We start from the raw sequence: 15,386 nt of genomic DNA, 5'->3' as shown, positions 1-15,386 counted from the left end.
TATATATTGTATAAAATATATGAAATTATGATTAAATTATAAAACGGTTAATAATATTATTAAATATATTTATTTTTGTCATTAGTAAATTAAATTAATATTACATACCACAAAAACATACGAGAAAAAACGCCAGCAGAATCGTATATGTTACTATACTTTTTCTCGGCCATTCTATATTAAAATGTCGAATTTGAAATGTTCTCTACACTGCTTGTTTATTACTACTCATCAAATCTACATATCTGTCAGATAATATATACAATTCCGCATATTAAAGTGTACAGGTTTATTTTATTGGTTTGGTTAACACAACCATGATATTTTCACTTGATGTAACAAACAGTTTAATCTTTCTCTTAAGAGAAAGATTCCTCACTGGTATAATATAAGCTATATCATTTGTACATAATTCTGAAATAATTCTTACTGATTACATAAGCTATATCATTCTTAACATAATAATTCTGGAAGAAAAGATTTAACAGAGTAAGTGAAAATTGCAAGTTACGCTGCGTTATGGTTTTTTCTTCCAAAATGTTTTAAATTATTTAAATAAAATTATCAAATTATTTAGTAATATTATTAATTATTATAATATTTTTTTAGATAAGACATCTAACGTCTTCCTCTAGTACCAAATTACTTAGTCAAATTATTAATTATAGAATATTAATACCTTGATTATTTTGGCTTTGTGTAATTATAACGGACATCGGAATGATAATATACAGGTATACCTCGAGTTACGTCGTTTCGAGTTACGTCGTTCTCGATTATACCTCGTTTGTCAACAAAGTATATGGAAAATTAAAAATCAAATTAGAGTCATTTTATTCGACTTTAAATCCGTCCGCCACAAATATTGAAGTCGTAATATCACTAGAAAAGCATTAAAAGCACATAAAATCATACTAAAATATGTACATTTACAGCAAATGTTAATATAATCATCATAAATCCTAGAGAGCGAAACGTGAAAACATCTGTGTTTCTGTGTTGTCTTATTTAGCGGTCTTTAAGTGCTCATTATTGGCGTTTACCACGGTAGTTCCAATTTCTACCATTTAGCGTTGTTGTCGGCGCCACTTGATATTGGTAAATTTAACATAAATTAGTTTATTTTCTTTTATCGCAAAATAATTTTAATAACTGTATTTGTTATTTAACCTTAAAAAATCATCTTATTTTATAATGTCTTAGGGAAACCACATTCACAAATAAAGAGTCCGCGATGTGCTGTAAACATCACCAAATTGTAACCATGTATATTAACATGTATGTACTGTACGTATGTATAGTACATGTATTCGTAAATTTAGATTACTTTTTTCTGTACTGTATTAAAAACTAAAATTTATTTGTTTGTAAGCTTAAAATGGATTTTTATTAACCATATATTATTAAAAATGCATTTATTAATAAAATACAGAACTTGGAATGGTAATTTGTTGTTTAGCCTAGTGACAAGTAAATTCCGAGACAAATAAATTCGATTTACGTCGCATCTCCTGGAACCAATTATCGACGTAAGGTGAGGTATATCTGTATATATTTACGTTTTATTTAAAACTACAATTTAATACCTAAGATGTATAAATATTGCTATTTAATAACGTGCAAAAATGCAATTGTATTTTCTGAACTATTTGAAAGGTTAATAAAATATTTTAATATAAATTTATATGGTTAATAATAGCGGGGTTGAGTCCGAAGTTTTAAACGCGAAAACATGTACTGTACGTCGGACGTTCAGCGCCGCTTTCCTGTGAGCCTAGGAGTTTGACAATGGCGTTTGGAATGTTCAGCGTGATTCAACTGACTTTCCAAACATCATTGTCAAACTTCTGGGCTTACAGGAAAGCGGCGCTGAACGTCCGACGTACACGTTTACGCGTTTAAAACATCGGTCTCAACCTCGCTATTAACTACGCTGCTTCACGTTTAATATAGTTATTTAGTAATTTATGTATAGCCAAACTGTATTTAACAGTAACATTTGTTTGCTTCTGAGATTGGCAATAAATTCAGCAAGCGCTATACTGGTGTATTGTTTTTTCAAAATATAAGTATTATACGTTTACAGAAACTGGTTGATTGCCCAACGTATGTCGGAATATGTGAAATACTATTGTGTAGTGATAGTTCTCAATTTCGTTACCCAATATAATATTTACAAATAAATCTTAATTTCTCTCTATTAATATCGAACCATGCCTTTATAAACAATATTTTCGTATATTATATTTCGTTTCGAAGTTTCACCTTACCATTAGTATATATTTTGATATTTTCCAAATTTCATGATAGTGATAATGCAACATAAATCAGTCTGTAAGAGAAATTGGTTCGTTAGAAGCAATTTTTTCCCCTGAACAAAGTGTTCTGCCACAGTTCTGTGGAAAGTTCTCTAATGTTCCATCCATGAATCCATATCTTCCAATGAACTACGGCTGTTTTGAACCTTAGAATTTCTTTCATATACCTTTGCCCACAACTCAAGCAGTTGTGTATTTAATTACTGTACCAACATTTGCAAACGAATGTCGATTTTTGTGAAAAATCGAACAACATTACACTGCTCTTTCTTTATATTGCTGGACAGGCGGCGCCAATTATGGATACTGTTGTCATACGTTCTTGCGCTTTAACAGTATTACTATTTGCCACTCGTAGTTACTGATGTTTTTGACTTGAAGTTCTTTATGTCAATATCACTGATGTATTGCTGATCCTCACAAATTGTAATTAAAGACACTTCCGTTTTTATGTGAACCTGCCATATGCAACCGAAACAACTAGTTTGACGTATTTATACAAATCGGATACATTAATTACTCTAAGATAAATGCTTTTTAATTAATATAAGTAAATTTAAATAGTTTATCATTCTACCTTTGATATTAATGGCTAGATTAAGTGCCATTCTTTTATTAGATTAATGGCGTTTGCTCTAATTCAATAATGAATCCATTATATTAATGTCCATGCATCTAATCATTCTAATGGAGTGAGTAGCTAGATACAGTTATCCGATGACAAATTGATTTTTATATATAAACAAATAACATAAATGTTTATTTGTTTTCCACTTTCATTATTTTAAATACATTTATTATTTGGAAATATCCTTAAAAACTGTATTATTGACTGAACTCACTGAAAATATTGCAGCTGATGTCAATATATATTTGTAGCGATAATTGATTGTAAATTATCTATTCCAAAGCACAACAATTAATTCTAATATTTTTATCATAATCAATAGAATTAATCTGGTTTTATACAGTCTATTTGTAAGGTAAAATTTCAAATAAAATTTTGTAAAAATTCTTTAAAATTTTAAAATTATTATTACATAATTTTCTCCTCTTTTCAATAATAACTGCACTGTCTATTATATGTTGAAGAGAGACTTCAAGGACTCATTAACATAAACAGTAGACCGAACGCGACTTCAAGGACTCATTAACATAAACAGTAGACTGAACCTTTACTCTTTAGTATTATAAGGATATGTGTATTTAAATTCACTCATGACGTATAAATATCAAGAATTTATATTTATTTACTGATAATTTTATTTTCATTTATATTCTATCATTAGAAATTTTTCTCGATATAATTTTTTATATAATATTTGTATTAAAATGCATATATTTTCGAATTTCAAATATGCTTTGGAAAAACATACTTATGATGCAATGTAACACTTTACAAAAATTATGAAATAGAAAATCTTTTGAATTGCGATTGCCCAGAACAAATATTCTCATAATTGTCTCTATAATAAGAAGTCAGTAAAAGTAATTTGTCATTTATACAATATGTGAGAGTTTAGAATTTTCTTCTAGAGATGAAAGAGAAGAGCATAAGGAAATCATACTGAAAGAATGGTGATCAAATTCAGAATTTAAAAACATTTATGGTCAATATTATTGATTTCCTTATATGATGAAATGCTCTTAAAATATTTAAATATATCCGACGACAGAAAAAGTATCAATACATTTTTCTTATTTCACAAACTTTGAATAGCTCCGAAAAAATATATACAAGAAAGATGTCTAACTGTTATCGTATATTTTACTAGATAAACATAATTAAGAATAATGGCAAATTGACCCGCTTTTCGAAAATATTTTTCATTTCTTTAATTTGAGAAATTTTTGATATCTTCTCTTTTTTTAAAAAAAATAATCTAAAGTAAATGTAAATTTTTCTGAATTTACACGAATAATCCGAATTTTTAAAAATAGTTTAAAACGTGTATTTTTTAAAAATCAAATGTGAATCATAACATGTAAAATTATGGAATATAATAGGAATAAATTTTTTCGTTGATATTTTAAATTACAATTGCCAATTTTCTAAATTTACCATGATGTATTTGTAAAAAAAAATTGTAAATTTATTTTCCATGTACTGTACCTATCACCAGAGGGCTAGAAGCAGTTATTAATTGGATAAGGGACAGTATGGTGAGAAGAATTCCTTGTGTTTGTAATGTAAAAGTGTCAGAACCTCTAATGAAAGGCTGGTACTTGATCGTTTTTAACGTTGTGAAAGAAGTTTATTCTTATAATAACACCATTGTAACTGTTACTTCTATGGTAGTGTGGAAAGGATTAAAGATAGACTCAAAAAATATTGTATTTTTTCGTAAATAGTCTAAACTTCAAAATTGAACATTTATTTCTATTTATTAAAACCCTCTCTAAGAATGTCAGTAAAATGGTTTTTGGAACGGGATCCCGGGATCATGGTTGTTTTTTTTAACCCGGAAAATGTCCCGGAAAATTTATCTTATCCCGAGAAATCCTGCAAATTTCTCAGAAATTCACTTCTTCCTTATTTTGTGTTAAAGATAAGGAAATTTTGCATTCTCGGTAGCAAGACTTTTCATTATTAAAGTAAGAATGAAATTGAGTGATCGGAGTATCGACCATCTTTGCTTTTTAAAATCTTACAAAAATTTACAATATTTTTTATTATATTTTATTTTAAAAAAAACAAAATTATCTTCTAAATTAGAAGTTTGATCTAAGTTCATTTTTTAAATTTTCAATTCAATTCAAAGGCATGTTTGTTGTTGTATGCAGTTTCCAGCAAACTTTAATAAACTTTTTCTATTTTGAATTACGTAGAAATTTTCACAAGGTAATTTTTAATATATATCTTACACAGCATTACTAATATGATTTTGGGGGTTACAAAACGTATTAAATTACTTTAAAAAGTGAAAAATAATCATTTCATTTCATGATATTTTGTACATCTTAAAAATAATTAATTTTGCCCCGGAAAACGGTTCATTTTATCACGGAAACCCGGGACAAGCAAAAGACCGGGAAATGATAAACCCTAATCAGTGGCTGCCCTTTCCATCTAGGATCTGATGGGGCACGGAAAACCAAATAGGCATCGTTTGCATATTCGTAGACACGACATTCGTAGCCGAAGTCAGTACGGAAGAAGTTATCGAATAAAATGTCCCAGAACAGGGGCCCACAAACAGATCCCTGTGGACAGCCATGTTGTAGCTTAAGCGTAAATTAAAATGTCCCAGAAAGATAATTCCTTCTCTATTGTGGGTACGGGAGGTATGACGTAATCGTACCTCCTTTTTTCGGCTAATAGGTCGGTGAGATCTGCCCACTGTCGAGGCTGGCGATACCGATATTGTTACGAGTTACGTGAGTGGAGGAAGTGGATGGGTCCGACGATAGAGCGTCGGCGATATTCGAATAATTGACATCGATTGAATAAACAACAATAATTTATTAACAAACTAGATTAACATATACGATTGAGAGATACATCGCTCCACCCAAGATGGGGGGGGGGTACCCGGAGAAGAGAGAGTTCACAAAGATTGGGAATTCATACATTGTCGTTCGAGTGGAGGGGTCCTCGTACGGAAATTCGGAAGAGTATTCGGTATTCGTCTCCGGCGTCGGCTTCCTTCGGGACGGACTCTACGTATAACTGTTATGAACGGCGTAACGGGACTCCCTCCCCCTCTCTGTTCCCCTTTTTATATTGTTGGTCACGTTACTCTCCTTTTCCAATCACCACATTTTGGACTTATTTCCTCGTGATTTATTTCTGAATCCGTAGGAAAAGTGCAATAAGAAATTTTTATTGCTGAAGTTGGTTCCAGAGACCTTTTTCGTTCCGGTGTGTTCGAACTTTCACACTATCGTCAAAGTAATTAGTAGCAAAATGGTATAAGTTAGCTGGACAATTGCACTCACCTAATCACCTAATCTGCGTAAATATATTTTTATTTATTTATTTATTTAAGCATTCTGGTACAAAGACCCTGATGCGGGGATAGAACAAAACAAAGTATACATAATCTTATAAAATAACAAAACATATTTCACAGATATATTCATCAATTGTAATAACATTAATAATTTAAAATTATAATTGCAAAATTTATAAACTAAATCCAACTCAGAAAATAAAACTTAAAGAATTACTTGGGAGAACTATCCGAAAGAAATTAACAACCAACAGAGCTAAAACTTACCTAGAAAGAAAAAAACAGCAATTCAAACCAATTGTTCAAAAGAAAATCGGATAGTCTCCCAAGCAGTCCAAGCAGCCACAAATTAAATAGTAGGCAGACCACGCCCCAAAATGTAATTTACATAAATAAGCATAGCTTTCGCTTTAAGCCTTAAAAAAACAACGAAAAAGAAATCGAAAATCAAATATACAATAAACATTATGAAATAATCAATTTAACCCTCTTTATGAAAATAAATACCTTAAAGAATAAATCAAAATCAGAAATAACTTTTTTAAACTGATTAAACGAAAAATTGGGAACCCCAAAAGTCTCCTCACGTAATTTTGACAAAAGAGAACAAACAGCAATAATATGAAATGCATCCAATGGTAAGTCCGCCACACCACATATGCAAATGTCCCTTCTGTAATTACATAAAAAACTTAATGAATTACATCTTATTTGCATTAATACGGCCATAACATTAGAGGAGAAATTACTATTATAAATAGAACAATCAAAAAAAGGTTTATTCAAACTCTTATACCAATTCACAATAAGAACTTAATAATATGCCATGATTCAACTTCAAAATATAATTATCAAAATTATTTAACTTTAGTAAATAAACACTATTAAAATCTTGTAACAGATTATCAAAATCGATTCCATTCCTTGAACAACTAGCCCACCAATACTTCGACAAACGCAACTGAACATGTTTCACAACATAACGCAAACAAATCTTACTAAGGCGTTCTTCATTTAAACTCAACGTTCTAAAAATCCAATTAACAGATTTGTTCAGGATCAAACAAGACAAAGGAATCAATGAACATTCCATAGACACTAGATAACTAGGAGTACACCTTGGAAGCCCGTACATTTTCTTAACAAAAGTAGTTAATACCGTATCCAAACTCTCCGCCTGAAACCCCCACACCTTCGAAGCATAAAGGAGAGATGAGCCCACCACGGCATTAAATAACCTTAACCGATCCTTCAAATTACACAACTTAGCAGACTGACACATATGAATAACTTTGTCCATTTTTATCTCAGCATTAACTTGACAAGACCTCACATGAGTATTAAAATAACCATTACTTTTAAAAATTACACCTAAATACTTATATTGAGATATAACCGAACTTGGAACACCTTGAAACCACCATTTGTCAGCCTTAGAAGCCTTACCACCATTTCGAAAGACCACAATTTTTGATTTAGCAAGATTCAATTGTAAACTATTATCGCTTAAATAACGTATTACATGAACTCGTATTGACCTCGGAGAATCCGCCACAATTACCACATCATCCGCGTACGCTAATACTTTAACAGACACCACCGACAACTATACCATCTCCGCCGAAATCATCAATACAATTTAATAAATCATTTAAAAATAAACTAAAAAGAATAGGGCTTAAGATACAACCCTGTTTAACACCCTTATCAGAAAAAAATAATTTATTAACAAACTAGATTAACATATACGATTGAGAGATACATCGCTCCACCCAAGATGGGGGGGTACCCGGAGAAGAGAGAGTTCACAAAGATTGGGAATTCATACATTGTCGTTCGAGTGGAGGGGTCCTCGTACGGAAATTCGGAAGAGTATTCGGTATTCGTCTCCGGCGTCGGCTTCCTTCGGGACGGACTCTACGTATAACTGTTATGAACGGCGTAACGGGACTCCCTCCCCCTCTCTGTTCCCCTTTTTATATTGTTGGTCACGTTACTCTCCTTTTCCAATCACCACATTTTGGATTTATTTCCTCGTGATTTATTTCTGAATCCGTAGGAAAAGTGCAATAAGAAATTTTTATTGCTGAAGTTGGTTCCGGAGACCTTTTTCGTTCCGGTGTGTTCGAACTTTCACACTATCGTCAAAGTAATTAGTAGCAAAATGGTATAAGTTAGCTGGACAATTGCACTCACCTAATCATCTAATCTGCGTAAATATATAATATCAATATTATGCTCAGTAACCTGCAAATTTATTAGTAATTTTCTAAACACAAAATAATAATTTTATTAAAATTAATCTATTAGTAGGACTTTATCTCGGAATTTTATCGTTTAATAAAAAGAAAAAATCTTGCAGAACTAATGCAAAATTTAGAAATAACTTATCTAAAGTATAGTAAGTGTGTAATTATGGTTTAAGTTTTTATAATTCAAAAAAAATTATTGTATAATTAGAAATTTGTTGTATATTATAAATATATTTAACATATATTTGTAGGAAAGAAGACAATGTCAGAAATACATAAAAATCTTGTTTTACAAGTAAAAATAAAAGTTTATTTTTTCGAGCAAGGACAAATTCAATCTCTCTTATTTCATCTACAAGTTAAATTAGCATAAGAAGCTCTGTTTGTTATGTAAAAATAGCGTTAGATCTTGTTGTGAGACAGAAAACAAAAGAATTATAAAAACAACTCGCAATTATTTATTGCAATATCGTCACAGTGACGGGCTGGAATTTTTGTTAATATATTAAATTCTTATTGTGAAAATGAATGTAGAAAGAAATCTTTTATGCTATCTTCACCTCAAAAATGTCAATAATATGTAACAAGGGTATAAATATGGGGACCTAAATATATGAGATATGTTAAATAAAAATACATTGTTAAAATCAAAAATTAAATACCATAATTTGAAATCTTATCACAGTTATTATTGATAGTAAACAGAATTTCAAAATTTTTTAATATAATTATTTAAATTAGTGGAAATACTATATCAATTACAAAGTTGACATTGCTCTCTGCTACTTAATACAAAGATTAATTTTTCGCCCTTTCGTTACAGAATAGAATCTCTTGCAACGGCATATATGATATTAGGAATGTAAAATGAAACATTCAAAATAATAACAAATTTAAATTACATCACCATTCAATTATTGTCTTTCCAAGACAATAGTTGGACAGAGAGGGGAAAAAAACGTGTTAAACTGTTGTAAAATTGCTCTGCCTTGTCGAGCAAAGAATTGCTCGAAAGCAGAAAGTCTTGGTGAAGCAAGACTTTCTGCTTTATCTTTCAAAGCTGAAGCAAGATTGCTTCGAATGTGATGCAAGATTGCTCACCTTTCGAGCGCCATTGATTTCGTTGTTGAGCTGTTTCAGTATCAAAAGCGTAGATTCATGTTTCCGTATTGATGCGAATTAAGAACGATTGTTCTTGAAAAATTCCATGGCCACTTGAACATGTTCATTTTTGATAAAATTCAACATTTTCGAGACGATTCGATAAGCTACATGCCGCATGTCAAGATGATATTTTAAAGTTTCGTGACAAGATCGAATGATAATGAAACATGTTTAATAATGTCTCTAATTGTTAAATGACAATAATTGAACATTATATACGACTTGAGCGACGTGTTGAACATTAGTTGAAGTGGGTGGTCTACCAGAACGTGGTACGTTTTCTAGAAGTTCTCTGCTTGCCTTGATCATATTGTACCACTCAAAAACTCTTGTCTTATTTTATAAATCGTCGTCAGAAAAAGCTTTTTTCCACATTTTGGCTGATCCGGTAACGGAAATTTCGTTGCGTAAACAAAAATTTAATGCGTGTTCTTTTTTTGCTCAGTTACAATCTGCATTTTAAAATTTATTATATACAAAGAGAGAGTTAATTTGCAAACAAAAACAGACGACGTATTGCTGGTAGATGTCTTGTAAGTCGTACTAAACGATATAAAAACAATGACAGCGCCTTTTTTCTCGAGCGCAGTTTCAACGAATCATACTGGATCTTGTTTGATCACAGGCATATGTTATTATATGACAAGTTTAAATCTGACGCAACTATATAAAAAGTACTTTTAGATAATTTTATGATTGCTGTGAAGAAAAACAGAGGTCTTGTAGTTTTAACTGAAAAAAAAACCTTCTTATCCTATCGCTACTAGTTAATATAAAATAAACCCCTCCCTTATTAATTTGTGATATAATACTTGTTTGGTCTTTTGTTCCTCTGTAAAAACGGGTCTACCAGAGCAGTATGTTTCACCTTGACCACTCACATTTAGCCTCTGTGGAGCCAGTATAAAATCAGTGCAAGACCAACACATGGAAAGGGAAGCTACGTTAATTTAATTTGAAAATTTTCGCTTAAATGAGTTAGATAGGTGACTGGCACAACTCTGTTGTCAGCAGGAAAAATATAAAGTACAGGGGCAAGAAACTACTAATTTGATGTGGAGAGCATATATTTTAAATTAAATATATAAAAAATGTGATTAAGGCTTATTGATTTTTATTAATATTCTCGTTGTTTATGAGTTCTGAATGAGGAAACTGACGTATTTTACATACAATTGTAACATGCAAAATAGGCATCCACTCATCTATACGTGATGATTGTAATGAAACAGTGATGGTGAATAATTAAACAGGCAGCCTTACATAAATAAATAAATTTCAAAGTTATGTTTTATAGTTAACTCTGAGTGATTAGAGAGTTTATTTGACTGATTTTATTTAATATCCTTTGACAATTTTATTTTATATAAACATTACAATTTAAATATTCGGTTTTATGTGGAACACCTGTATTATTCTGTAAACTGTTATTCCACCAAATAGTAGTTATTTTTAAATTCATATCAAATCATGAAATTTCGTGTTGTCTCACGCGAAAATAAAGAAGAATTATCAATTATCTACCTGTTCACGAAATGAGAGCGATTGAATTCTAGTTACAAAAGTAAAGACAATAGAAATTCTAAAATATACAATATTTTATTTATCGTGATTACCATAAAATTTGTTTTTACTGGAATACACATTTACTTCTAAAAATACATTTTTAATTTAGGTCTTATTGATGAAATTTTTTAACATATATTCTGGAAAATATTACAATAACGTAGCAAAATATTGCAATTTTCTATTCTTAAAATCTTTGAAATTCAGTGATTTATTCGAAAAATAAATCATCTAACAATAGTTTGCTTTTAAAACCAATTTGTTATAAATATTAAATCTACTTATTACATTTGACTAATATTTCACGTAGATAAATTTAGCAGTAGAACAAATGCTATCAAATTTATAGATTTTAAAAATTCCGTGTTCTACGTCACAAATGGAAATGTCACTTGTTTCTGAGTACTGGATATTAAATAAGTGATATAACACGAATTCAACAATAAGTACACGTGAATCAAAGAACATCCACTGTTTTACAATTTTGTTCTTTCGGTAAATTCTTTAAAATAATATTTATTTTTAGCAATTTTGTATAGCTCGTTCATCGAAGTTACTCCTGTGTTCTTTACCAAATTATAGAATGTTCCATTTACGTTTGTCAGTAGTGCATATGGTGTGTCAAATTCTTGTAATTTTCCTGTATCTAGAACCTAAAGAGTTAAGATATGTAATTAAAATACATATTAGCTTTACATTATAAGCAATAAAATCTTACCAGAACTTTATCCGAATCAATAATTGTATGTAATCTATGGGCTATTGTCAACACTGTACAAGATTTGAATTTTTCTCGAATTATTTTTTGTATGCACGAATCAGTGCTAGATATTAGATAAATAAAAAATGTGTTACAATTTTAAATATTACTATAAGAATTAATACAAAACAAACAAATAAAATGAAAAAAATTACTTCAAAATATCACTATCGGGAATTTCTTATGCAAATGGAAAACACGTATCATATGCATAATGCGTACTTGCTATAAGAAATTTCTTTGTATAACCTTACACACAAAGTACAAAGTCGGTTAAACTGATTTGAACTAATGGAATGTAATACATTTGTGATTAGCACAAAAATTTCTTCTTAGGAGGACTTTCGATGGAAAACTGATTTGTAATTGGGTGTTAGATACATAAAGAATACAAAGTAAAATTTTAAAATTGGTGTAATGCACAAACCTTGAACCAACTACTACCGTTCATTGGTTTCAACCACTCGGCTATTGATAAGAACATAAAAATATTGTGATTGCCCACAAACTAGCAAGAGCGCACAAACTAGCAAGAGAATATCACAACTCGAACAGAAAAAACCAAGATATATAATACTACTCTCATTCTCTCAAGCCATCTGAAAAAGATTGTACTGTACGCGATTGTGACATACCTCTGGTGTAGAACTGTACACGAATACAGAGACTTCTGTTGTTAGACGTAGTGTTTCCTATATTAGCAGATATATTAATACTAACATTATATTACACGGATAAGTGCGGATATACAGTCGAGTCCGCATAAGTCGACACCCGGATAACTCGACACCATTGGTTAAGTAATCAATATTCTGTAGTCCCGGCCGACTTACATAGGCATTAATGTTTAAAAAGTCCGGTTTACGCGACACCACTGGATAAGTCGACATACTTTTGCTGTCCCACACTCTGATAAGTCGTCACCCATTTTGAAAAAATGAATTCACTCTGCACGTGTGACACGAACTCATTTTTTTTCAGGAGGGGGACTCGATTTATTTATTAATTTATAATTAATATATATTATATATATATATATATATATATATATATGAATAAAAATGCCTTAACATTTTATGTATTTTTATGTATAAAATAATAACAGATAAACAAAAAAAAAATATACAATTTACATCAACGTCACACCAAAATCCAATTTTGCATTTTCTCACGCCAGAGGCATTAAGAATCCTTAGACGTTACTTGCCAACAATTGACAATTGCGAAGATGATGTTTTTAAAGCATTCATGATCGTTGAAAAAGAAAGTCTAGACAATTAATTGCTCAAAACAAACAACACTAAACGAATTTTTCAGTTTTTCTTCTACAGAGTAATTCTAAATGGAGGACACAATGTATTGTAAGCCTATACTACTGTATAACGCACTACTGTATTTTATTAATTGTAGTTTTGTGGGTTTTTTTTCCAACTTCGCTTTAGTCATCACATTGGATAACTCGACACATTTCCACTTCCCCTTGGAATGTCGACTTATGCGGACTCGACTGTAGTTGGATCCACGTATTCCATCTGCTGCAGATCACGACAGAAAGGAATCTACATCTGATTAAAACAAAAAATAAAGAATCTCCTCAACACAGATACATTTATCATTTTTTATTCCAGCATGATGATCGTCATCGTGATCATGCAGTAAAGTTTAAGAAAATGTCAAAACGATAGTTTAACTTCATTGAGGCACAACTCATTAAAAATGTGACGTCACGAAGCACACATCTTTCCATTGACTTAATACGGAGAGAAATTTTGAGCACTACTTTATATAAAATTTTAAAATTTGGCGTTTGTCTGTTTTGTCATTGTATTACTCCTATTATTATGTAAAACTCCATTGATTTTTGAATTTGAGTCATTGCGAAGAAAATACTTTGCATGGGGTTCGCTGCACTTCGATAATTGTATCGAGGGTCAGATGCCCCAATTGATTACACAACTCCTAAATCACCCTTCAGATTCGAATATTAAATCTGTACAAACAACTATCATGTCAAGCTCGAGAATCTCCGTTTGTGAGTCTGGACAAAATAACATTAGATATGTTTGGAACATGTTATAAGTGACAACAGGTTGGTTAAAACTTAAACCGAAATGGTGCAGAAATTTTATATATTTATGTGAGGAAATTCAAATTTTAATACGATATATTCTCCAGATTATTGAATTGCTTATAAAATTCGACTACGAACTCAAGATTGAGTTTTAAAGTAAACACTTGGATTTATTTCCATCTCCATTGAGTTGATGTTCTGGATGGAGTTTGCCGTTTCTATAATTGAAAATTTTCTATGTTGTCTTTGAAACCGTGTTTAATGAACTTTGTTGGAGTACGAACTCAATCTCGAGTTCGTAGTCCAACAAATTCATTAAACACGGTTTCAAAGACAACATACTTATAAAATTATTAATTTTGTGACGTAAAAATGTACCGAATATTTCATATAAAGAAATTGTAAGATTAGATGGTGTGTATAAGCTCAACAGAGATGATAAAAGTCATGAATATAAATACAATGAAAACAAGTAAATTTTTGTACATGTTTTCAGGAAAAAAAAACATAGCCATTCAAACACGAAATTTACGAAATTCCAATACGTTGTCAGCGACTGCCGTAATTGGTAATACAGCCGCACGGTAAGCGGCAGTTGCGGTTTCGCGTCACGGTCCGAGCCGATTCTTTTCTTACAGTAAATATAAATTAATTATTTAATTAAAATTATAATTATTAAATTTATTAAGAGATGGCACCTAACGTCTCTCTCTAGAATCAAATTGTTTGGTAATTTATTATTACAGCCGTTATTTAGCCCGATAACATGCGGCAGTGGTTGGCTTTGGTAATAGCCATTCAGATTTAATAATTGTTTCTTTCTTCGTTTCACAGTTATGTGGAGGATATGATCATATTCCTTTTTTTCCAAATAGCTTAAGTCCCTATGGTGTGAATGCCGAATTATATACAGAAAACAAAGACATCGGAGTTCCCTTGTATACCATTGTATATACATTTAAAAGTTTATCCTTACATAGCAAAACACCAATATAATATAAATAGATCGCTTATTTACATTTATGCTCAATATCACAAAAAAATCGATTATAAATTCGAAAACAACTTTTCAGTTTGGTGCTCTTTACCAAAAGACACCAAGAGTGCCTTTTTCATGCTCATCGTGAGTACGAGCATACCCACAATGAGGACGACGAAATGGTGAGAAACTGAGTCTAACATATTTTGTTCCCAATATACTGCTCATAAAATATTGCTGGTGGTCGTTCTGTTTCGATTTAAGACTTTTAGATTGCAGTTTTAATCACTTAGTAGACCATTTCTTCTAATATGGGTTTAATA

At 30.8% G+C, this 15,386-nt stretch overlaps 2 protein-coding genes across 2 annotated transcripts in view; both read right to left on the bottom strand.

Moving 5' to 3' along the window:
• Positions 1 to 218, bottom strand: part of LOC136982509 (ATP-binding cassette sub-family C member 4-like) — an 82,763-nt gene extending 82,545 nt beyond the window's left edge. Inside the window, exon 1 of the mRNA XM_067279005.1 lies at positions 109 to 218. Within this exon, the coding sequence (XP_067135106.1) occupies positions 109 to 173 (65 nt within the window). The 5' untranslated portion in view covers positions 174 to 218. The remainder of the gene's footprint in view (positions 1 to 108) is intronic.
• An 11,387-nt stretch (positions 219 to 11,605) lies between these two features.
• Positions 11,606 to 15,386, bottom strand: part of LOC136982508 (ATP-binding cassette sub-family C member 4-like) — a 39,693-nt gene continuing 35,912 nt past the window's right edge. The window contains exons 18-19 of the mRNA XM_067279004.1: positions 11,972 to 12,077; positions 11,606 to 11,906 (exon numbers count right to left, since the gene is read on the bottom strand). Of these exons, the coding sequence (XP_067135105.1) occupies positions 11,730 to 11,906; positions 11,972 to 12,077 (283 nt within the window). The 3' untranslated portion in view covers positions 11,606 to 11,729. The remainder of the gene's footprint in view (positions 11,907 to 11,971; positions 12,078 to 15,386) is intronic.

This window comes from Centruroides vittatus, unplaced genomic scaffold, assembly GCF_030686945.1.
Source record: "Centruroides vittatus isolate TY-2023 unplaced genomic scaffold, ASM3068694v2 contig_847, whole genome shotgun sequence".
In the NCBI taxonomy this organism is placed as follows: Eukaryota; Metazoa; Arthropoda; class Arachnida; order Scorpiones; family Buthidae; genus Centruroides; species Centruroides vittatus.
The sequence above is the reverse complement of the archived record's forward strand: the minus strand, read 5'-3'. Positions and strand labels throughout refer to the sequence as shown.